At 36.9% G+C, this 26,220-nt stretch overlaps 1 protein-coding gene across 12 annotated transcripts in view; it reads right to left on the bottom strand.

Annotated features, from left to right (window-relative positions):
• Positions 1-26,220, bottom strand: part of RBMS3 (RNA binding motif single stranded interacting protein 3) — a 1,470,243-nt gene that overhangs the window by 141,315 nt on the left and 1,302,708 nt on the right. For all 12 annotated transcript variants that reach the window (XM_052001746.1, XM_052001747.1, XM_052001755.1 and 9 more), the window contains one exon: positions 4,467-4,513. In XM_052001746.1, coding sequence (XP_051857706.1) covers positions 4,467-4,513 — 47 coding nt within the window. The remainder of the gene's footprint in view (positions 1-4,466; positions 4,514-26,220) is intronic.

Raw genomic sequence — 26,220 nt, forward strand, 5'->3', positions numbered from 1 at the left:
CAGGCAGAGTTTACAGGAAACTCTATGGGGAAACTCGATAACAGAAACATAAATAAAGCATAGCAGTAAACTGATACTAGGAAAGGGAACCCTGGAGAGAAACGTTAATGCATTTTTGTTCTCTGCGCTCTAATCCTATCCATCAGACAAGTAATGGCATTCCACACTCTCTGGCAAGTTCAAACACTGCCACTCGAGCTAAAAGAGTCATTTAGATGGGAAAACGTACTGGGGTGAAGCAACTGACTATCTTGATCCCCTAATTCTGGGTCTTGGAAATAAGCCCTTCCTAAGTCCAAACATACGCTAGCCAAATTTTCAGGAAATGCTTGCTTAAGCCAAAGCATGAAGGACAGTTATTTCATCAGCAGCTCAGTAGGCAAGTTATCTGAAGAAAAGAAACAGCACCAGACTTCTGTGAGACTGTGGAAAAATAGGTTCCTCAATCTCACTCTTTTGCCCCTGCGCCGGCACCATTTATCCGTCATGGTTTTGAAAGCACTTTCACACAGGTATCAAATGAAAAATTATCCACAAACACAGATAAATCTCTGAAAGCACATGGTTCCTTGCTTCATGAGATGGGATAGAGAGAAGATTGACAGAACTCTTTACTCAAACAACCAAGTCTATGTAAGCGGGAAGGCAGGATATGATCTTTTTTTGGATGGGGAAGTACTCAATGTGCCTCACAACTACTATTACTGGGAGCTGAGGCTGAGTCTTGCCCTGCACTCAGTGGTCCCATTTATCCAGGAAGAGATTTTTCTCCTGTGACATACATAAATGCACAGTTTTTAAGATTTTTGTCGGCTTCCTGGTTTAGTAACTCTTCACCAATGGAGATGGCGACCCATGGCTCTAGGAACCACCGTAGAGACCACCTAATATGACATCCTCATTTTACAGGTGACAAAATTGAGCAAGGTTAAGTGACTTGTCCAATGTCTTCAGAATTGGAACTCAGTACCTCCTGAGTGCAGAGCTAATGATCTTACAATTATACTGCCTAAGTCCTAAATGATTGCTTAAGGGTTAAATGAGACTAAATGATCTGGCCAAGGTCAGAGAACCAATTCTTTCACAGGTTTTGAAAAGGGAAATTTTGACTCTGAAACCAGCTATCTATCTTTATGCCATACTGCCTCTATAGGGTAGTAGATAACTCTATCTAAAGTCAACATTTATATATCACTTTGCATATGTGATCTTCACTACAACTCACAGGGTGAGTGCTATTATTATTCCCATTTTACAGATAAAGAAATTTGAACAAATCAATCACATTAGTTACCCAGAGTCACACAGCAGGAGATGTCTAATGCAGAATAAGTATTCAAGTTTTCCCACTACAAATCTAGTGCTTAATTCAATAGGCTATCCAGCTACATACTTCCCTACCATTTAGCGACCCATCCATCTATTACAGAACGCTTAATGCTAACGTATGGAAGACAAAACTAAAACACACAGTGCAGAGGAATATAAAGACTTCTTTGGGGAGCTCTGAATGTGAAGGAAATGCAAAAAAGTGCCTTGATTCCCTGGCATTTAGGAAGAATGCCCTCCAGAAATCCACAGGCTCCAAGCTGAGGTCCCTAATAGAACATTATTTTGTGGACAAAAATGTTATCTTTGGGGGATTTGGCAGTCGGTAGCAATATGGTAAAACTTTATTTCACTGACAATAAAAATAACATGAATATGTCAATAACCCCAGGGTAGAATGTCTCCTTTAGCATAGAAACCGCACCAAATCCTTTTTACACATGGAAATAAACATCCCGAGTTCCTGTCTCATGTCCACAGGCAATATTGTAAAAGTCAGCATCATGAATACTAACCTCAGGGTAACACAACAGCCCGGTATTAATGAGGCATCCGTCATTTTTACTGTAATTCCAAAGTATCTTTAATATACGATTTAGTCCTAGTGTTATAAGATAAAGTCTTCTCTGTAGCCTAATATCAAATGCCCATATAAAACACCTCGCAAGGTAATGACATAGTACGCAGGGAAACTGCTCAATCTTGGGCTCTCGCTCAAGAATAAACACATTGTAAATAACTCCCATGGTGCAGGATCCTCTCTGAGCCAAGTCCCACAGATTTCATCTTTGTAAAGACTCATCTATATCTCTTCTTTCCTATGACATTGCCATCACCTGCTTTAAGCCCCCACTACCTCACACCTGGTCTACTGTAACAGCCTCTTGGTGAGTCTGTGTCTTTCCCATAAGCGATCAACCTAAGGGGTCCCTATCACCTCCAGCACTAAATCTCCTGCTAAGTGTTCAAAGCCCTTGTCTTCTTTCCTCTCCCCTGCTCCCTGCCATCTTTAAAGTCTTCTTAAATGTTGCTTACCCCATCTCCTACTTCACAATTCAATCTCACAGGTCTCCTTGCTGTTTTTCAGACACTTTATCTACTGGTTCTGAGTATTTTTCACTGGGTTCTTTCTCCTTATCTCCATTTTTGCTTTCTTTACATCTTCACCAAACATTCCCCTTTCTAATGGAAGCCTTTTCCAATCCTTCTTTATCTTAGTACACTTAATCAGCTAGGTCAGGAAAATCTTGGAACAAGTCTGGACTCAAATACTGAAAGATGATGTGATGTTGAATGAGTCATTTGACTCAGTTTCTTCAACTAAATGGGGATAATAATAGCACCTATCTGCCAGGATTGTTGTGAGGATCAATGAGCTATATTTATAAAGTGCTTAGCACAATGTTTGGCATATGATAGGAGCTTAATAAATGCTAGTCAATTGACAGTAATATTATTGCCATTAACTCCAATTGATACTAATATCAATTATATTATATATATAATTATAATTATATTATATTATATATATTCAATTATATATATCAACTATATTTAACTCCTACTATCCATGAACCTTGTGCCTTAGCCAATCCATATCTATTATCATAATTATACGATGTGCCTTCTGATTTCCATACCTCTCCACATACTATTCTTCATTGCGTGAAGTATTAACTCCTTTGCTTCTTTCTAGTTTTTGAAGATCAGCTCTACTTTCCCTCTTTCAAACTTCCAAAGTCATTCCAGCTATAACTTAACCTATTTCTCTAAATTAATAATTCCTATAGCAAAAGTTTCTTCAAGTACTATCTTATGTGACAGTTATTTGTACACTTGTGTCCACAAGTAAGTTGGAAGCTCCTGGAGGAGCTCTCTAATATTTCTCTAGATTTCTAATACTTCTGCATCTTATATTCTGAGATGTCCACTGTGACAAACCAGTGCCTTATACTAAGAAGCTTTAGGTAAGTGCTTGATGAAAGGATAAATAAGCATCATAAATTTTCAATTCTATAATCTTAGACTGTTAGGACTGAAAGAGAGTTCAAGGGCTACCTAATGCCAACCCTCTCTTTTTATATTTAAATAAATGGAATCTCAGAAAGACTTGTTTTAGATCAAAATCCATGTCATGTGACTGTTCTCTCCACCATATGATGGCTGTTTTTCTTAATGGTACTAGTTTTATTTCCCATACAATCTTCTTGGTCTTTTAATATTCATAGTAACTATTTCTTTTTGTCCTCTTAAATATACCATGTGTTTCTTCTATTTTGGCTTCTGAAAAGTACAGGTCTATTATGTCAGTAGGATGGAAGAAAAACTAGAGAAGAAAGCTTAATTTATTGACAATATCATCTGCAACTATAAAGCTAACTTGTTTCTCATAGCCCTCTAAATTATAAATAGATCTTTGGTTCTCAGTAAAGTGGCAGAATAAAAAAGAAGCATTCAAAACAACAATAGCTAGGGGAATCTGGGCACTTAATAATGATAATATTAATAAAAAATTGGCTATCATTGATTTAGTGTTTTCAGTTTGCAAAGTGCTTTAAATGTGGTATATCACATGATCCCCACAACATTCTGGGGAAGTACTATTATTAAACCCACTTAATAGATGAATAAATTGTGACACAGAGAGGTTAAATGTTCCCATAGATCTTAAGTGTCAAAAGAAGGATCTGAATTCAGGTCTCCTTCACTCCAAGTCTAGTACACAAACTAAGAATAATTAAATGAAAGACCATGAGGGTATAAACAATCACTACTTGCTGCCTATATGGAAGATGCCTCTCAAGCTAAATATTCCTTACTCTATATCCTCTATTCCTGTCCACATAGCTTCAATTCAGAAAGATACTATACAATTAATGGGCTTCAATAATAATGGAACCAGGGAATATGGGAGGCACTTTAGAATCTTGGACACTTTAAAGGAAGAAAGAAAAGAAGAAAATCATAGAAAATGTCCTGCCTAGAATTTCCTGTTGTTACCCTTGAATGGGCAGAGATAGAAGAGGGAGAAAAAAGGTTTTTTGATATATTTTTTTCATAATAGTTTGAGAGCTTTAAAACATCTTAGTAAACATCAATAAAGGTAATTTTAAAATAGAAAATAAAGAACTACTTACCCATTCTGTATAGCAGCTGTAGGGTCATAGGTCAATGCCATGCCAGGCTGGATATAATTGGAAAGGAGAAAAAAAAGATTTAAAAAAAATCTTATTATCATGTCCAAAACATCACATTACTTCTTTATCCCACTCTCTCCTTCCTGTGATTTAAGATAATTTTCTTTCTATGATTATTTCTCTGTCATGGCTTTTAGTCAGAATTTTTGCTCTCCACACCCTCACGGCTTCTACCTTTAAAGAGATGATAAGTTTATCACATCTATATTGACGCGACAAAAGAGAGAAATGTAGCTTCAATGATATCCTTTTCTACTTCTTAAACCGTCTGTCTTATCTGGTATCCTTATCACTTCTTGAGGAATTCTAGATCATGTTTTTCACTGTGAAAAAAGCAATACTGAATCTGTTGTCAGGAGAAAACTTTAAAAATCTATTTAACATGCATTGAACTATTTTTTTGGGAAAAAAAAGTACTAAGACTTAAAAGGACTGGAGAGTCCTAGGCAAAAATCCCATGACAAAGCTCTTCACAAGAATCTATTTCCATCCAATTCTTAGTGACTAGAGGGAGGGGAAAGTCTTTGCACTTGATCTAACAACAACAACAATAATAATGATTCCAGGACTTTGGTGTAATCAGGGTGACAAAAACTCAAGTTGTGCTTCAAACATCAAGGCAACTCCACCAAAAGTCACAAGATAGATGTAGGCTTAACAAAAGTACTGAATTAATGTTGCATCCCTTGAGAGATAGATCCCAGATTAAGAGTTGGCAGGGATATTATAAGATACCTAATCTAACCTCCTCATTTGACAGAAGAGGAAATCAAGACGGGGAGAAGATTAGCAATGACTGTAGTCATTCATCAAGAGAGAGAGGGAGAGAGATCTCACAGGCCATCCAGTCCAAGTCTGCCATTTTTCAGATGACTGAACAGGCTCAGAAAAGTTAAGTGACTATGAGGATCAAAAGTTTACGGTTTAAAAAAATCATAGAGATCTTAAATCTTCATTTTGTACATGAAGAAATGGAAGCCTGAAGAGATTAAATAACTCCAAGATTCACCAATCTTGAGATGTAAACACCCCGAATTTTACAGATGAAAAAAACTGAGACCCAGAGAGCTGAAGTGACTATCTACTGGATTCCTAGGCCAGGCTTTCTTATTTTACAGAAAAGGAAACTGAGTCTCAGCTGGGTTCAGACTCAAACAGGGTTTCATAGCCTGGTTACAAGAGACAAAGCTGGTTGTAATGCAAGTCTCTTGACTCCATTCCTAGCTCTCTTTCCATGGTACTTACTAATCTGGCTCCCGATAAGTGTCTCCCCCAGAGTAGGGTTGTCTTGGCTGAACTATCCAGCTCCCTGCCAGTGCAGCCCACTTTTATGAATAAAATATGAACATGATAGCTTTTTATGTGTCTAAATTTTAAGTGTGGAATTGGCATGCATGTTATTGTTGTTGTTTTTTTATTTAATTCTTATTTAATTTAAAATTATTTTCTAAGAAATTGAGTTTTGTTTTGTTCTGTTTTGTTTTAGGGGGAAGGACTTCTGAGATCTACCTTTTTCTGCAACAAGACAAATGGAAAAATTAAAACCAGGCCAAAAAAAAATAGCCCTGTTGTTTATTTTTCAGCATGGCTAAGGGTAGTTTTCCTAATGGATTTGGTGGGCTCCTCTGAATTTGAGTATTGATGAAATGAAATTTATCCGGCTCCAAAGCAAGTGTCCCAAAATGCAGCTTAGCTCACAATATGACTCACACACTGTAAATGGAACTTCTAAACAGGGTTCAGATTTGGGAGTTTCCCTTTAACATCTTTCTTGACTTCATCATATGGTTATCATGGTCACAGATTTATAATTGGAATGGGCATTTGAAGTCATTGAATCCAATTCCTTCACTTTACAAATGAGGAACTGAGACTAAAAAGTGTTAAGTGGCAGCTGAATGAATGATTTACTGGAGGAGAGAGAAAATGGACATTGGGAGACCGATTGGGAGCATACACAAAAATAGCAGCTGTTTGAATGAAGAGAAAGTAATTCTATGAAGGTGAAAAAAGGCTAGATTTGAAAACATATTGGCTATTTGAGGTGAGCATTAAAGAGCTGAGGATGACCCTGATCTTGAAAGCCTTGGTATCTGAGAGGATGTCTTCCTCAATAATAGGAATGGCGGCCAATGGGAAGTTTCAGGGAAAACATACCTAGTTCTACTTTGAACTATTTTTATGTTTGAAATCTTTATGGAATATCCAAGATGTCCAAAAGGCCATTAGAGAAGCAAGACTATCGGTCGGGAGAATGACACAGGCTGGACATATACATCAGAATCATTTGTTTTGAGATGATAATTGAATACACTGGAGCTCAGGAGATAACCAAGGGGATGACATAGAGCAAAAAAGAGAATGGTACCTGGCTAGAGTGTTGAGAAATACCCAAAGTTGCCCTAGATGAGGATCCAGCAAAGGATCCCGTGAAGGAAGGCAGGCAGAGGAGAACTGAATGAGAACAGTCTTATGGAAACCAGGAGTGATGAAGATAGTGATTAACAGTGTCACAAGCCTCTCAGAGGTCATGAAAGAGAAGTACTGAGAGAAGCCCATTAGATTTTTTAATTAAGAGATCATTAGTAGAGAGTAATTTCAGTTTAATAATGAAATCAGATGCTAAGTTTGGAAAAGCTCCTGTGGTGAGTAGACAGCAATGTATAATAGGAATGTCAAGGCAGGTAGGTAGTGAAGTGGACACAGCGCTGGGTCTGGAGTCAAGAAGAGTTAAGTGCAAATCCAGCTTCAGGCAATTACCAGTTAAGTGACCTTGGGCAGGTCACTTAACCATGTTTGCCTCAGTTGAGCTGGAGAAGAAAATGGCAAATTACTCCAATGTCTCTGCCAAGAAAATCTCAAATAGGATCACAGAAAGTCTGACATACCTGAATAATAACAAAAGGATTTTATATCTGCAAGAAGAGGCCAGGTCAGAGAGGATGAAGACAAATTTGTAGTGGGCTCTGTCGGCACAGTTCCAAGGTCAGGAACTTGTGAGTAGGAATGACATGGTCAAATAGTGGGAGTGATATAAGGGTTTGGTAAGGAATGGTGGTTGATATGGATTTGAGAGTAGAAAATGACAGATATACAAAGATGTTGAAGTAGAGAAGGAAGGAAGAAATGTCCAATCATTGAATGGGTGATAGCTAGTAAAATAACTGATGGAGAGAAGAGAGTGGAGATCAAAGTGGTGATGAAAAATGAGCTTAGAGGTAAAAGCACAAAAGGAAAGATGGAATGATAAAAGGTTATCAGGAATTGCAGATTGAGAAGGAGAAGAGAGAAAAGATAATTGTTCTCCTTTTTGTGCTAAGATCTTGGAATTTACTCAGCCTTCCTCTAAGAATTGTCACAGAGACAAGGCTACAAGTTTATATCTTAGTGTGTCATCATAATGTTCATATATGATGTGATCATGACGATTGTCCTCCTTTCTCCACTTTCACAGATGACATTTCTACAGCATTATAATACTGGCAAAACTCTTTATATATGTGATTTCATTTGAGCCTCCTATCCTTGTCAGAGAAATGGCCACCCCCATTTTACAGAAGAGAAAACTAGGATTTGGGGAAGCTAATTAATTAATAAACTCAAGTGAGTAAGGAACCAAATCACAAAGGCAGAAAACTGGATGGCAGATTTAAGGAATAATGAGGACATCTATTTGGCTGGATCACATAGTTTGTATCAGAGAATAAAGGGGTGATTAGCTTGGAAAGTTAGACAGGGCCACTGTGAAAAGCTCTGAATGTCAGGCTGGGGGTGTAGACTTTATCTGTTAGATTAGTAGGGAGTTTGAAGACTTCCAAATTGGGTTTAAAGTAGTGTTTTAGGAAGGTTACTTGGTGACAGTGTGTGTGTGAAAAATTGCAGGATGACATCAGGGAAGGAGAAAAAGCCAGAGAGGAGATAGATGGTTGTGATTTCTGAAATGTCCTGCAGAGTTGAGGGTCTGTACATGGAGAGTAGCAAAGGAAATAGAAACAGAAGAATAAATGTGAGGGAGATCACAAAGGAAAGACGAGAAGGGACCTCACTTGACTGATATGGAGAGAGGGAGAAAAGGGAAGTCAAAAGATATCTCAGTTTTTCAGCCAGAGAGAGTGTTGGAATGGTGTTCACAGCCTTGTTAGAAAGAGGAGTCAGGAGAAGGAGCTGATCTGAGGGAGAGATGATGAGTTTAGATCTCAACATGTTGAATGTAAGGTGTCAAGGGGACATCAGAAAGGAGATGTCTAGCAGTCAGACATGAGAGACGGAGCTCAGGACTAGAGATTTCAATCTGTGAGTCATTCATGAAAGGGTAGTAGTTAAAATCACAGGAATGAATAACATTTTTGCCTGAGAGAGGCTAGAGAGTAAAAAAGAAATCTAAAAGTTTGAAGGCAGTATTGATTTTGAGATCCTTCCTTATTTAGAGGTATGGAACAAGAGGAAATGGAAAAGCAGGTACCAGAGAGAAGGAAGGAGAACTGGGAATCCATAATAGCATTGAGATAGATTTCTTTTGAAGTGTTCCAAACTCCAAAAGGGACTGGAATCATGTTTGTATTTACAAAATGGCCTTCTATCTATTTCTTAGCATATGGCACTCCTTCTTCTATCTTTTGTTTGCATGGAAGGCAATTCCAGCTCACTTCCCCTTATGGAATATCCTTACCCTCTACATGCAGCCTTCCTTGATCCCCTCAACTACCAAGGCCTTCCCTCTTATATTATCTCCTCCTTAACTACTTGGTATTTATCCAAGGGTATGTCATTTACATTTACTGTATATATACTTCTGTTTGCACTCGTGTTCTCCCCACTGGAATATGAGCTCTTTAAAGTAGGAATAGTTCCATTCGTTGTCTTTGTCTCCCAAGTTCCTAACCTGGTACCAGGCACACAGAACCTGTTTAATAAATGGTGATAGTGAAAAACATTTATAGAAAACTTTTAAGGTTTGCAAAATGCTCTACAAACATTATCCCATTTTATTCTCCCCAGAACCCTTAGTATGATTATTATTCCAATTTTGCATAAGAAGAAATTGAGATTGACTGAATTGCTCAAAATCATAAAGCTGATACATCTATCTAAGGCTAAATTGGAACTCAGGCCTTCCTATCTGTGGATCCCACACTCTTGAGACAGCTACCTAAAAGGATAAGACAGAGAGGGATGAAGCTGTGGTGACACAGGCAAAATGAAGACAAATTTCACTTTGCTATTTTGTCTAAGGAAACCCTTGCCTCTGGGTTACCTGTGTCAATGAGAAGGCAAAAGATACAGGTCATGAGTTAAGTGATATATGTGTTATCAGCTGCGTATTGTCAAAAGGGGTAGAGTCTGGAAGCTCTAAGTTCAGATCCAGTCTCAGAATTACCTACTAGCTGTGTGAGCCAGTTTCTCAACTGTGAAATGGGGATAATAATAGTATTTCTCTCTCTTAAAGTTGTGAGGATCACATGAGGTAATATTTATAAAATGCTTTGCAAACTTTAAAGCATATATGCTATACTACTAATAGTGACAGTAGTAATAGTAACAGCAGCAATAGCAGCAGGAGTAGGAGGGGGAGGAGGAGAAGGAGGAGAAGTGGTAGTAGTAATATACTGAGTATTACAAGATGTCCTAAAAGTCTTAGCACTATGGTCTCTGCTCTCAAGAAACTTGTATTCTGATGGGGAGAAAACTGTGTGTGTTGAGAGAGAGAGAGAGAGAGAGAGAGAGTGTTACTAATTTTAAAGAGAATAAAGAGGGGGAAATGAGTTGGGAGAACTCTAATGTTAATCCATCAATTTCAATCCAATGTCAAGAGCTAAAAGAAGGATCTCAGGAAGTTGAGTGGACCCCATGTGATAGATTTATGTGAATCTACAAGTAATCCAGAATAGGCAGGCAAGGATCGACTGTGTTGTTGTTATTCAATTATTTTCAGTCATGCTTGATTCTTCATGACCCCATTTGGGGGTTTTCTTGGCAAAGATACTTGAGTGTTTGCCAGTTCTTTCTTCAACTCATTTGACAGATGAGAAAACTGAGACAAACAGGATTAAGTGACTTACTCAGAGTCACACAGGAAGAACATCTCTGAGGCCAGATCATAAGTCATGAAGATGAATTCTCCTGGTTTCAGGCCTGGTGTTCTATTCACTGTGCTACTTAGTTATCAATGACTAATTTATAAGTGCATCTTTGAAGGATGTATCCGCATTAATGCTGATGACCAAAAAGGATCATAGGAACTTCAAATGAGATTTTTGAAGGGATCTTAATTTGATTCTAATACAAGCCTCTCATTTTTTAGATGAATAAACTGAGGATCAGGGAAGTTGAGCATCTTCACAACATCCACAGGCAGTGGGTTTCCAGGGCAGGAAGGTCTACATAAATATCACTTAAGAAGGCTCTCTCCCACACCTCAAATCAATTAAAGCAACTTGCTCAAAGTCCCACAACAATCACTTCTCTATGCTTTCTGTAAACAGCCAGGGTTAATGAGGACTGATTAGGTGGTCAGTACTGGGACAAAGCAGCTAGGTGCTAGAGGATGTCATTTGGAAGCTGATTTGTGGCACTTTGTTTTACATGTTGAGCTATTCTGCTACTGCTGGGCTTGAATTCATGTATAATATGGCTTTGATTTAAATTTATAATCTTAATATGATCTTAATGCAGATTTTTGTCTTTTGTTTCTTCTTGGAAAGTATGGAGGAAGCAGATTTCCGTACCCTATTTATTCCTCTCTACCTTGAGCTGGTGCCATGAAATCACTGCTATGTAATTACCAAACATTACAGCCTGTTTACAAACTCCAGAGTCTTACAAAGAGGAAAATCACTTGGAACAAAGTGGAACTGTCACAGTACACATGCAGAAAAGTGATTTTTAATCCTCTTTCCTTAAAAGAGTACAAGGCACAACATTGTTTTTCATAAATTTAACTTCAGTTTTCTGAACATAAAGGACCTTTAAGATTGAGGGGAAGTGTGTGTGTGTGTGTGTGTGTGTGTGTGTGTGTGTGTGTGTGTATCTATATATGAGTGTGTGTGCATGTGTGTTGCTTTTTCTTAACTTGTAGATGTATAAAAGGTGGCAAGGGTTCAGGTTTTAGCTCTCAAAGCATTAAGAGATGATGGAAGAAAGAAAGGAGCATGGTATTATCTGCTACTTGGAAAGGCAACTCTCCTAGAGTTACAGAAAGGGAAAATTTTGAACTCTGAAGGGACCTCAGAGACCATCCAATCCAACCATTCTCCAAAAAAAGAATCCTTTTCACAACTTATTCAAAAACTCATCCATCTAGCCATCCTTTGCTAGAAGAACAGAGAATCATAGATAGAACTGGAAGGTCCCCAATAGGTCACTGAGGCTACCTTCATCTTACAGAGAAGTAAACCAAAGCACAGAAAAGTTGAGGGATTTGTTCAAAGTCATAGAGTAAATCTCTGTCTGAGATGGCATTTGAAACCAGATATTTCAAACTTGAAGCCCGGTACCCCATCATACTATTAGGGAGAAGTCTCTCATTCTTTTTTAAAATAGCTTCGATTGTTGGATCTACCGTCAAGTCCATGAGTATCTTTTCAGTACCAATTATGTTAGGTACTATGCAAAGACTATAAAAATGTATATTTCCTTTGACCTAGCAATGCCATTACCTGGTCTGTATCCTAAAGAGACAAGGGAAAAATAGGGAAGGGACCTATTTGTACAACAATATTTATGACAATATGAGGGAATGCTCATCATTTGGGGATGACTGAACAAAGTGTGATATATGATTGTAATGGAACGCCTACTGGAATATAAGAAATGATGAGCAGGATATTCTCAGAAAAACCTGGACTTACATGAATTGATGCAAAATGAAATAAGCACAACAATATGCACAGTATTCTATACTGTGAAAGGTATTCTATGATGATCAGCTTGCTTCCTCTTCCCTCCTTCCTTCCTGTCTGTCCATCTCGCTATCTGTCCATCCATCTGTCTGTCTCTGCCTCTCTCTTTCTTCATATATGTCTAATGTTTAAATGTTTTACATGATTTGACATGTAATTGATGTATCATTTGCCTTCTCAGGTCGTGGGGGAGAAGTAAAAAGGAGGGAAAGATTTTTTAACTCAAAACTTAAAAGGAAAAAAAAATGCTAAAATAAAGAATAAATTTTTAAAAAGAAAAAGATGTTTGTCTGAAATGTAGTAGATGCTATATAAATGCATATTCCCTTCTTCCTTTTTCCCTGTTGATAATAACACATCCATTATTTGACTCAGAGGACTGCTTGCAACCAACACTGTAAATCTCATTGTATGTAAGAAGTTTTGTGAATAGCAATCTTCTAAGTTCTTAACAGTATACCCACAGTATCATATGATAACATCACTCTTTGCATGTAGTAAGCTAAAGTTTAAAGTGGTCAGGAAAACTGGGAAAAGTTAGGGAATATATCAGTCAGATAGTAGGTGGCGAATAAAAAATCCCTGTGTTCTTTTCCTTTATGCTGCCCCTTACTATATGGGCAAAGATGAGTTTCCAGTCTGAAATGATTTATTTGAAGGTTATCTGATGACTGGAAAGGATTTGAGGATGAAGAAATTCTAAACAAGGACTTTTCATTAACACACCATGTGACATGTCACTTAATGTTCTCATTAACACATTTTAGGAAAAGAAATTAATTGCCAAAAGAAGTAGGCCAATAATTAAGTCTATCCTTCTTCCCCTAAAACAACATGCTAGGTACTCTAATTTTTTTGGCCGTATCATCAACTTGTCTAGGACATCTAGAAATCTTTCAATTGTCCTTTCTTTTCTTGGTGTCTTATCTTTTTGTCTCTACTTTCTTGGAAAGTTCTCTTAGATGATATGGTCTCAAAATCCTGAAACCATTGAATTAGAGCTAGAAGGTGATTGTTCTACCCCCTTGTTTTAGAAACGAGGAAACTGAGGTGCAGAGAATTTAAGTAACTTGTGACTAGGGTACTTAGGGGTAGATGAGACAGAACTAAGATGGCGGCCTGCTAACATTATAGCCCAAATAATCCTTTACGAGTTGGTAAGCACTTAACTTAAAATGTGAAAATACTATATTTCAAAGTCAAACTATATTAAAACACCTAAAGGCTTTACAGCTATTAAATAAATAGTTTATAAAAACAAGTCACTAATTCGGCAGGAAAGCACACTAAGCTAAAAGCTTTCCTTAAAAACTTAACTTTTATTACTTTGTTAAAAAGCCATTTCAAGACAATGGGAAACGTTTGGCTGAAATGGAAGAGCAGGAACTAAGGAAACCGGGATATTTTGGCTCTGAGAAACGCATAGTAATTCTGGCTTTCAATTAAAAAAATGTGTTTTCTGAAAAGCTAAGCATACAAAGAAAAACTGGCAATTCATAAGTCTATGGAAAAATGTAGGCTAATCCAAAGGACTTGAGGTCATAACGGTTGCTAGGAAATCATGGAGGTTAATTTTATGGTTGTATCCAGAAGCCTAATGCTTATCTGAATTTCAGTCCATCTGAGCTACTTAGCATTGCAGGAAGAAACAAGAGTCTCACCATAACAACACTTTTGGCAATAGGACAAGCTGGAAATTCTTTCATCTTTTTAGAAAGTCACTCAATTCCTAGTAGTTGTGTTTCTGATCTTGGTTATAAATCAAGACTGAAAATATAGATAAAACAATTTCCAAGATATATATATATAATGAGTATGTGTTTGTTTTGGGGGTTGGGGAAGGATCCTGATTAATTTCTAAACCTTGATATAGTTTTGGGGGCTCAAAGTGCTGCAGCCTACCCTTTTAATCCATAAACTCAAGCCAGACCATATAACTCATTTAACTTTCTTAGAATTCTGTTTATCCAAACTGCAGGGATTATTGATTGTCCATTCTTGTTCCATTTCTAAACTAGCTGTGAACTAGTTCAGTTGTGTCCAGTTTTTCATGGACCATGGTATGTCAGACTCTTCTATCCCTCATTGTTACCCAAGATCTATCCAAACTTGTGTTCATTGTTTCCATGACATTATCCATCTCATCCTCTGGCTTTTCCTTCTTTTACCTTTAATCTTTCCCAACATTAGGGACTTTTCCAAAGAGTCCTATCTTCTCATGATGTGGCCAAAAAATTTAAGCTTCAGCTTCAGCATTTGACCTTCCAGTGAATAGTTTTAATTGATTTCTTTTTAAAGTATTATTTGATTTGATTTCCTTGCTTTCCAAGGGTCTTTCAAAATCTCCAGATCTAAAAGCATCAATTCTGCCACTCAGTTTTCCTTACAGGGCAACTTCTGTTATATACTCTACTATTCCAAAGTCCATTTCAGATACTTCATTGTGTGTGTGTGTGTGTGTGTGTGTGTGTGTGTGTGTGTGTGAGAGAGAGAGAGAGAGAGAGAGAGAAGAGAGAGAGAGAGAGAGAGAGAGAGAGAGAGATCTTGGGTTGTCCAAGGTCATCCTGGTAGAGCACAAATTATGGGAAGACATAGATTTTAAACTGGGTTTTTAGAGGGTCATCTAGTCCAAACCTTCATTTTATGAGATGAAGAAACAAGATAGCAAATGAAGGGATTTACCTGAAGAGATAGAATAGAGATAAGAAGAGGCTCACCTGGGCCTTTCAGTAGTAGGATTGTTACATAGCTATATTCCCTCCTCCAATCAGATTGTCTTTTTTGTGAGACCCCAGGCTACTGTCTCTAAATATTATGGTCTTTTCATTGGCATCATAGCTGATTTTTCTGTCATTTTTGTCAACCTTCCTAAGGTGACAGAGTTGTGTCATCCAGCCAGGTTAACCATATAACATTTTGGACCACAGGAAGTTGTGGGGACTGGAATCTATTTAGTATATATTAAGCACCATGACCTTCCAGACACTGAGATAGGTAGTGAAGGAATATATATATATATATATATATATATATATATATTATATATATATATATATATATATGTATATATATGTATGTATGTATATATATATATATATATTAAAGTAAATTGGGGATAGGGTATTAGCAAGTAATGTGAATATGTATGAGGGATCATTAGGAAAGGTTCTGTATAGAAGATATCTATTGACTTGAGTTTTAAAGAGAACAAAGGATTGTAAGAGCTGGAGGTAATGAATAAGCAGGTGGTGAATAAGCACATTGCTGCCAGGAGGAACTTCAGATACAGATAGAAGATGCTGTCCTTCTTCATTTCTACCCCAGGCTCTTACCTTCCTTTAAGGCTCAATTTAAGTGGCCCTTCCTATGGGGAGCCTTTCCTGATAGACTAATGAGTGCTACTTCCCTCACCACCTTATTTTGTAATTATCTCAACGTTGTATTTGCCTCTGTGGTCTTTAATTCAGCGACTTCTTCATTTTATTTTAGTATCCATTGCACCTGAGATCAGTAGATGCTTTTTTTAAAAAAAAAACATTTTCTTGATGGATCAGATTGAAGAGAAAATGGACATGACTGAAAAATGACTAAATAACAACAATCCATGGCAAGTCACTTAATCTCTGTCTGCCTCAGTTTTCCCTAAATGGGGATCATAATAGTACCTACCTCCCAGGGTTTGGAGAAGGATCAAGTGGGTGTTTATTAACCCACTTAATAAACTGTGTTTAATAAACAAGTACTTGGCACATAGTAAGAGCTACACAGATATTAGTGGCTATTCTACAATAAATGTTCAAAGGGAAAAATGAATTTGGGATTGATGATATAACAATGATTGACCTGAAAGGGACTGCAAAAGCTTCTTAGCATGATTCTCTCATTTTACAGATGAGAGGACTGAGACCCAGAGTGTGAAGGAGCTTGCCTGAGGTCATCCAGCTAGCAAGCATCAGGGATGGGATGGGACCCAGGCTTTCTGGAGCCCAGTGTTTTATTCACTACTTCTCATCACGTCTATGATAATGGCCAACAGTGCTCCAGGTGGCTGCCCCCTCCCACCCCCCCCCCACACAAGTCTTCAGGATCAGGAAAATTTTCCCCCAAGAGGAGACAATGACTTGTTTGGATATAAATGGTGCTTGTCCTGAAGGCTGTGTTGTGGAGCATGGTTAAAGGCTACCTGCTGCCTGGGGAGCCTCAATGGAAATCAGCAACTGAATCATAAATGAGCTCCACGCAGGCTTAATAATCATTACTAACCAAATGGCTTCATCTGCAGAGAGGGGCACAGGGAGGCTGGGGACCCGGAACTGGCTTCCACAGCTTTGCCTGAGCACACACACACACACACACACACACGTACATACACACACACACACTGCACATGCATATGCCCATGCAGATATACAACTGCATATATGCACACACATGTGCACACATCCTAACACGTGCACACACACACCCTAAATACAAATGTACACACATACACACACTTACACCACACACACAGCTATCGCCTTTGCAGCAGACTGGGAAATCACATTCCCCCACCTGATCTCTGCCTGTCGGCATACCCTTCACAAACATAATTTTTTATTAATAGGAGGCTGGAATGGGAGACAAGTTATAAACTTTTGCAGCCCAGAAAGATTTCTTTCTCGCTGCCAAAAACATGTTGATCTCAAGCATAAAAAGATGTAAAGGGATAAAGAACTGTTAGAGGCCACCAAGGGGAGATTCCTTATGCTACAGATGAAGAAAGTGAGATTCAGATTAGTTACAGAACCTGGTGATGGCTCATAACTAGATAAAGCCAAATTGTAATCATCTGAAAAAGATCTGGAGTTTCTTTCATAATTTTGTTGTTATCTTGTTCAATTAACATTATTTATAGATATGAATATTCATTAACTATAAATATATAATCTTATCCAGAATTTTACAAAGTCATATATTATTTCATTTGCTCCATACAATAACGTTGGGAAGTGGGTGCTATTTTACATTTTATAGGTGAGGAAATTGAGTCTGAAAAAGGTTTTCAAATATTTTCCAAGGGTTATTCACATATAAATGTCTGAGACAGGATTCAAACACTGATCTTCCTGATTTCAATTCAAAGGCATTGTGCAACCTGTATATGTGCATGTGTGGTATGTATATGTGGTAAAGATATACATGTGTGTGGTATATTTGCATGTCTGGTATATGTATATGTATATTTAGAAGGTGTGTATATGGGTATAATGTGTGTGGTAAGTATATATGGGTTTATCATGTGTGTTTGCATATTTACATGTATGTGTGTGAGATGTATATATATATATTTGTGTAGCATGTTTATATAGATATATATGGTGTGTGTTTGTGTGATATATGTATGTGTGGCTATGGTGTGCATGGTATATATGTTTGTCCATTTATATATATTTATATGTTTGTGTGTATTTGTGTGGGGTATGTATGCTTGTGGTGTATGTATACAGGTGTGGACGTGGGTGTGTACATTTGTGTTTATGTATGGGTGTGGTGTACATGGCATATATACATACACATATATACATATACATATATATATGTGTGTGTGTGTGTGTGTGTGTGTGTATATATGTAAATGGGTGTTATGTGTGGCATTATGGACCAGACTTTGATATCAGAAGTACAGGAAACTCTATGGTGAAAGCAGATTGGATGGGGCAGTACCTTCTCTCAGATCTAGAGTCTTTGATAATTATCGGAGAGTAAGAGATCCTCCAGTTTATACCCAGGTGTTCTTGGTTCCAAGGCTGAACATCTATTCTCTACACAGCTCACTGACTAATGGGACACAGAAAAAGAAATGCAAAATAAATACAAAGGGAATTAGTTTCACTTCACTATATTTGTTCCTAGCATTGTTTCCCCCGCCTTTTTTTTGGGGGGGGGGGGGCGCAGAGATGTAGAGAAAGAGGCTAAGGAAAGGGTGGAGATAGAACAGATGCTAAATAATTTAAAATGAATTCTGTGATTTCATTGAGATCAGAGTACCAACACTAGTAAAAATCAGGAAATCCCTCCTGGAGAATGTAAAAGTTGGGATGTGCCTTGAAGGCAGTTGGGAAGCAAGGAATAGGTCTGAGATGAGAAGGGGAAGCAGTCTGCGAACTGGGGACTTGGACCTGCCTCTTCTAAGATCTTGTGGCTAATTCTTTCCACATCATCAAGATGTAATTGATATAAAAACACACATATGTATCTACATATTTGACATACATATTTGAACAACAAAACTTCATTAAGACTTTTGGATCATTCTGAAAAGATAGATACATAGATAGATAGATAATTATCTATCTATCTAAACTATATACACACACATATCTATGTCATCAAGGAAAATATACTTGACAGAAACTTAGTTTCTTAATCCTATCTCTAGTTCTTCATACATTAAGATAATCATGTTTTTGATAATTATTAAATTCAAAATTGATTATTATTATTCTTTTAATCTGGAGATTTTAGTCTCTCATTAGCTGTGAACTACTTGAAGGCAGAGAAAATTTCCCCCCTTCTTTTCTTTGCATTCTCTTAGCAAATGCCTGGTACATAGAAGGCACTTAATCAATGCTTGTTGATCTAACTTGACCCCAAGGTTGACACGAGTTAGCAGCATAACCCAGAAACCTTGTGTAATTTTAAGGGAGAAAGAGTGCCTGGGACCCAAAAAGGAGATAATCCCACTATTGTCTGCTCTGGTCATTCTATTGCTATAATATTATCATAAATTTTGAGTAGCCATTTTAGAAATTATATGGATTACCTAGGACCCAATGGTAGTCACGTGAAGTAACTTGGATGTTTAATCTGGAGAAGACTTCTCTTGGAGGGTGTAGAATGGAATACGTGAACTATCTTCTTCAAGTATCTGAAGGGTTGTCTTAAACGAGAGACATTAGTTTTGTCTACTTGCCCTGAGAGGGTAGTACTGAAAATCATGGGTACCCATCAGAGATGGGTAAAATTGGGCTCTGGGTAAGAAAAATCCAGAGTTATCACAAATAAAAAGGGGCTGGAAGATTGAGGATTGCCCTCAGGAATGTGCTACAAGCAGAGAACAGATGATTACTTGTGGCTGTTTCCTTGGATACCTAGATTATAATGTTAAAGCTGGATCTGCTGAACAATGTTCCTGAATCACAGCCACACTGTCCACTAAGTTAGGCTGTTGTCATAAATGATTTGGATAAGCACTAAGGGCAAAGCACTGGTGTTTGAGCTGAGACCCCAGAACATCAGGCGCTTTTCAAAGCATTTTCAGTTGACTTATCTGAGGTAAGATTGAACTAATAGCCCCTATTATATTAAGAAAATTTGAGGTTCATTATTCAAATGTAATACCCTGAGGGCTGTTCAACCAAATACGGCTATGGAAATTAAAATATATACTTCTGTAAAATGTCTCCAGGATACATGCTGTCATTCCTTCCTGCTTAAAAATCACTCTTCTAACAGAAACAACAAAGGCTTTTTCACCTCAATATACCTAGACTTCAGCTCAGATCACAAATTCAATTTTCTTCCAGACAGAATCTATAAATGATTACTTGGATCTTTTACTTTGTTCATAAATGTTATTACTTCATTTCCATTAGTTATTTTAAAAATATATATCCAGACTATGGAGATAAACTTGTTAAATGTTTCCATTTTGAAGGAAAGTAAATATTGGAGCATCAGATGAAAAAATACATATACATATACATATCTATGTATATATTATTTATATATAATATTTTATCATTCATTAGTTTTAAATTTATTGTAAGTCAAACTTTCAAATATGAAAGTGGCAAAATGCATTGATTTGTTTTTTCAAAATATAATGTTTCCATTTCTTTGGTCCATGTCCCAAGACTTTACCCTCAAAGCTCTTCCTTCTGCTCCACCATCTTTGCTTGAATATTTATCATCTGGCACTAGAAATGAATTATTTCTTAGTAGTCCCATCGCCCTAAGACTTCTTGGCCAGTGAGGCTTGTGGAGTCCATCATGAGAGTGACTTTCTGGAAACTATTGCACAGTTCTAAATCCAATCAGACCTGATTTGCCTTTCTGATTTCTAGTATTTCACTATAATCATCCTGCTGAAAGCTCTAAACAACAATTAGTTCCTCTATCATTTGACTTTCACTCCATTCAAAACCAGAAACCAGAAAATCCTTGTAGTCAACACACACTCAACACATATACATAATGTTAGAATGAGTTACAAATTCCCATTTGCTCTACTGGCTACAGGAAAAGCTTGACCATTCTTCCTTTTGATCCAATGTGGCTATTTACGCAGTCAGGTGGTGCAGTGGATAGAGCACTGTGCTTGGTATCAGGAAGGTATGCGTTCAAATATGGCCTCAGACTCTCCCTAGTAGCGTCACCTTAGGCAAGTCACTTAACCCTACTTGCCTCAGTTTCTTCATCTGTAAAATGAGCTGGAGAAGGAAATGGCAAACCACTCAGTATCTCTGCCAAGAAAACCCCAAATGGGGCAATGAAGTGTTAGACACAGCTGGAATGACTGAATAATAACAACAGCAAGAGGCACTTTGAGTTTAAATTGGCAAATGTAAGGTATATGTTGCTTTTTTAAGTGTTGTGAACTTCATTCAATCAATAATCTACCAGGCATCTATTGGAATCGGACCTGCCCATATGAAGATCTTAGGCATCTGTCTGCTTATTCAGGGAAAAATTAAACAAAAAACAAACAGACAACAGCTACTTCTTTGAGGATATGAGGCAAAATGGTTGAGTGATTATTTCAGAGACATTAAGCTAGGAGAGAGACTGTAATCCTCATTTAAACAAAATCTTATCTGGGTCTTTCGTTTTTAAATATATTTCTGAGCTCCTCTCTGATCTATTGAGTCATTTGTTGTAACAAAGAATAAAAAAAAAAAAGAGAAACAGGGGATTTAAAAAGCAAGTCAGCAAAATCAGCCAATATACCAATGGAGTCTGATTAAAAAAAAAAAAACATATAATATGGGAGTTCCATTTCCCCAAAGGACATGAGAGTTGTTAAGTCTTTGCCATCATCACATCCAGGATGATGTTTTGACTTGGGTAAGTGGGGATAGCTTGATGCAGATGAAATGAGACCCTGTGGTACATTTTTTGTGTAGAGATAGGGCTAGATGTATCCTTGGGTATATGTGTGTTTTTTTTTTGGAGCAGCCAACTGATTACAGTAACATCCTGCTAGAAGTTATGGCAACACCCTACTGTAGCCTCTGAAGGCTATCCATTAAAGGATATTCTATCATCATTATTGATAGTGAATATATTTTACATTTCAATGGTGGTTTAAGGTATGTTTTATATACATACACATATATACAAAAGTATATAAAACACTTTTAACAAAGCTGTGATAAGTCTTAGAATTTTATCTCCAGCTTTGCTTAGACAAATAGTGACTTGGATGGTACCAGATGCTTTGGATCATAGCTGGGATTGCAACCCATATCTCTTATACTACATTTCTTCCATAACAGAAGGTGCTAATTATTTAGGGTGAGACGCTCTAGAGTCCTTCCCCTACATAATCCATCATTTGCTAGCAGTTTAAGAAGACAAGTTGTTTTTCTTTTGTGTATCTTTTGTCATTTGTAGTGAATCTTTATTCATTTAGATCAAGGTAAATGACAAATCAGACTTGAATGATGTGAAGAGTAAGATCACCAATCTTACCAATATGGTGATTTTATAGTCAATTAATACAATGAATAAAAAACTGGGAGGGAAAAGCCAGAAACTTAGTTGACTGGGTTCACAGACATTTGTGTTCTTCACATGTCATACACAGACATGTATACTCTAAGACACACTCACACATACATATGAACATACATACATACCACTAGAACTCATAACAACAACAAAAAATAAAATTAAGCAAAATAAATCAACCTGTTGTTATGATTGACTACATAAGGCTCATCTTGTATCTCAGTCCAAAACTTCTCTGCTGAGAGGAGAGAGGAATGCTGTTTATCATTAAATTTCCTTTTTTATTGTAGTAAGTTTTTTTTTAATTTTAATATGCATTGCTGTATCGATCATATTGGAAAAGAAAAAACAGCAAAAGGGAAAAACCATGAGTGACAGGGGGAAAAAAACAAAAAAGAAGTGAACATAGATGTGTTAATTTACATTCAATCTCTTTAGTTCTTATTCTGGATGCAAATGGCCTTTTCTGTCTAAAATCTATTGGGATTGCTTTGGAACACTGAACAACTGAGAAGAATCAAATCTTTCATACATGTGCTCATCATACATACTTTATTGTGTATTGTGTTATTGTGTGCAATGTATTACTGGTTCTGCTTATTTCACTCAGTATCAGTTCATGGAAATCTTTCCAGGCCTTTCTAAAATTAGCTTGTTCATCATGTTTATAGATCAATAATATTCTATTACCCTCATGTACCATAACTTGTTCAGCCATTACCCAATTGATGGGTATCCACTACTTTTCCAATTCTTTGCTACCACAAAAAGAGTTGTTACAAATGGTTTTGCACATGTGAGTCCTTTTCCCCTCCTTTATGATTTCCATGGGATATAGAACCAGTAAAAACATGGTTGGGTTGTGTTCTTCAATTTTCAATGAATTCTCAATGCCTTCAGGTAATTCAATGATTTTTTAAAATTCTTTCACATTGGAATTTTTTTATCCAAAAACAGCTTAAAATCTCGAGTTCTTAGATTTATCCTCATCTTGTTGCTCTCTGAAGATAACATCACCTTTTACCGAGATCAGGTCTTCCTATGAGCTTCCTGAATATTACTCTTCTGGACCTCAAACTTATCATTCCTTTTGGGTTCAAAACATAAGTCTTAAGCCCATTTTCTCTCTTCTTCAATTCCTAATGTCATTAATCACCTATTTTTCTGCTGTCTTCCATCTGTTCCTTGTCTTCTGCTTTCAAATTTCTCAAGTCTCCCATATTTCTCTCATCCCAAAAACAATTTCCATCAAAACTACTGCTTTGTAAAGTATCATCATCTTTTGCATCACCTTAATTGTCAAACAACAAGGGAAAAGTGAGCCTTCTCTCAGGGCCTCTATATCCCCTTCAACAACTTATTCCTCAAACTCTTACCCTTTGGTTTTGCTTCCCTCATTGCACCTCTCACACCAAATCCAATGACTATTTTTTTCATCTTCATCATCTTGACTTCTGTCTCTGGGATCTGATACTATTGATCGCCCTCCTCCATCTTTCTAGATGCTATCTCTTCCTTCTGTTTTTATGGATCGTGTTTTTAGTGTTGTCCTGCTACCTTGCTGTGCATGCCTCCTCCATCTCTACTAGCTTGTCACCATCCACCACAGGCATGGTTCAGGGGAATGAATGATGTTTAGAGTCAGAGAATCAAAAGTTCCAGTGCCAACTTTACTAATTTTTAGCTGTGATCTTGGGGTTCAGCAATTTGGGCTTCAACTTCTTTTATGCAGAATGAGAGGGTTGAACTCTATAACCTATGGGATCCCTTTGACCCAGAATCTCTACTTCCATTATCTGCTCCTTAATCTCTAAAGAGTCATTTAGAATTTTAAGGACAGTCTTTGACAATTTCATCTATTTCTGTAGTTTCAATATCAATTATTCTCAGAAAACTCCAAAATGTTTATGTCTCTATTTTATCTTTCTAATTTTCTAGCAGATAAAGTATCTGAGGATCCAATTGACAATTAAATTCAACATGTCCCTAAATGAATATAATATCACAGCTCCAACTTCTACCAACCCTTCCTTCACTTCTATATTTAGGCTATGATTACTTTCCCAGTCTTCTAGGTTCAAAACATCAGGGCTGTATTTTGATGCTTATCCTTCATCCATAGGATCATCAATTTAGAGATGGGAAGACACCTTAGAATGTACTATTTAGAGCACAATATCCTTAAAGTACAGATTAGGGAAACCGGGAGAGCTTAAGTGACTTCAATCAAGAACAAAATGTGATGAATTCTTCTTCCATAGCGTATCTCAAATTCTTTCTTTTATACTTTCACAGCAGTCACCCTAGCTCAGACCCTCATTTCCCCTCATGTGCACTACTAAAATAAACTCATAACTAGACTTTCTGCTTCTTATTTCTCTGCTCTTAAGCTTGCTTTATACTGTGGCTGAATAATTTTCATAACACAGAATTCTAATTGCTACACTTACTATTTATGAATCTTCAGCAGCTCCCTACTGCTGAGTGAACAAAGTGAAACTTTGTTCTTTTCTTGGGTTTTAAGGCAATCTGTTTTCACCTATCATTTAAGAGCTATTCCACAATAATTCACAGCATCTATGCTTCAGGCAAACTGGACTGACCACTCATTGTGCTAAATTCTCATCTTGCTCACATTTATTGCCATGCCTTTGGTCATTCCCTATTCCTGGAATGATTTGCTCTTCACCTCGTTGCCCCGAAATCTACTTCACACACACACACACACACACACAAACATACACACATAATATTATCACATACATATGCATAGATGTATGCATATATACATATAATAAACACAATATCCATACACACAGTATGTACACATATGTAACGCATAGGGATAAGATATTTATTTATATACACATACATATATTTATATGTGTGTGTATATTTGTAGGTTTGTGTGTATATAGATTCTTTGGGACAACTTTTCTCCATGAATCCTTCATTCACACACATATACATACCTACATAGGGGTTGCATACATGTTTACACACATGCATACAAATGTATATATGTATATGTTCATATATGTATGTATACATATGATCCTTTATATAAACCTCAGTAGCATGATTTCTCCCTTCTTAAAATTATGATAGCATTTAATTAAGACACTTCTTTTTTACTTTTTTTAAAAATCAGGTCTCACATAAAAATAATCTTAAATATATTTTATCCCTTCTATTAACTTGAGAACTTCTTAAGGATATTAGTATTCAGTGCTTTGCATGGTGCCTGGAACATAGAAAGCACTTAAATGATTTTTTAGTGTGTCATTTCTTTGAGCTTCTTTTTTTTTTCCTATTGAGGGTACCATAATTCTCCCAGGCTCAAAACAGCAGTATAATCCCTATCTTTTCACTTTCTTTCATCCAATACATCCAGTCCATCTCCAAATCTCATCTGTCCCTCTCTTCACAAAATTCTCATATGCCCTTCCCAATTCACTCAACAGCCATCCTCAACAGCTAATGCTGGCCCCCCATTTCCTCATGCCTGTATTCTCTATGAAACTGTGAGTTTCTATCTCATATCATTTTTGTATTTTCCCTTTTCTATTTGCTTTACTACCCCACCCTTTATGTGATGACCACGTATTTAAAATCAGCTGGAGTCAGGAATTCAGGTTAGGGGAAAACCATCGATCTTTATTCTTAGGGAAAAATTATATCTAAGATTTCTGATAAAGGTCTCATTTCAAAAAAAAATCTAGAGTATTGGCTCAAACTTATAAGAATACAAACCATTCTTCAATAGATAAATGGTCAAGGGATATTAACACTTTTCAGATGAAGAAATCACTACTGATTATAGAAATTAAAATTAAGACAATTCAGGTATCACCATGTATCTCTCAGATTGGTTAATATGACAGGAAAAAATAATGATAAATGTTGGAGGTGATGTAGGAAAAGTGGGATATTAATGCATTGTTTGTGGAGTTGTGAACTAATCCAACAATTCTGGAGAGCAATTTGGAACTATGCCCAAAGGGCTATCAAACTGTGTGTAC

This window comes from Antechinus flavipes, chromosome 5 (assembly GCF_016432865.1).
Source record: "Antechinus flavipes isolate AdamAnt ecotype Samford, QLD, Australia chromosome 5, AdamAnt_v2, whole genome shotgun sequence".
In the NCBI taxonomy this organism is placed as follows: Eukaryota; Metazoa; Chordata; class Mammalia; order Dasyuromorphia; family Dasyuridae; genus Antechinus; species Antechinus flavipes.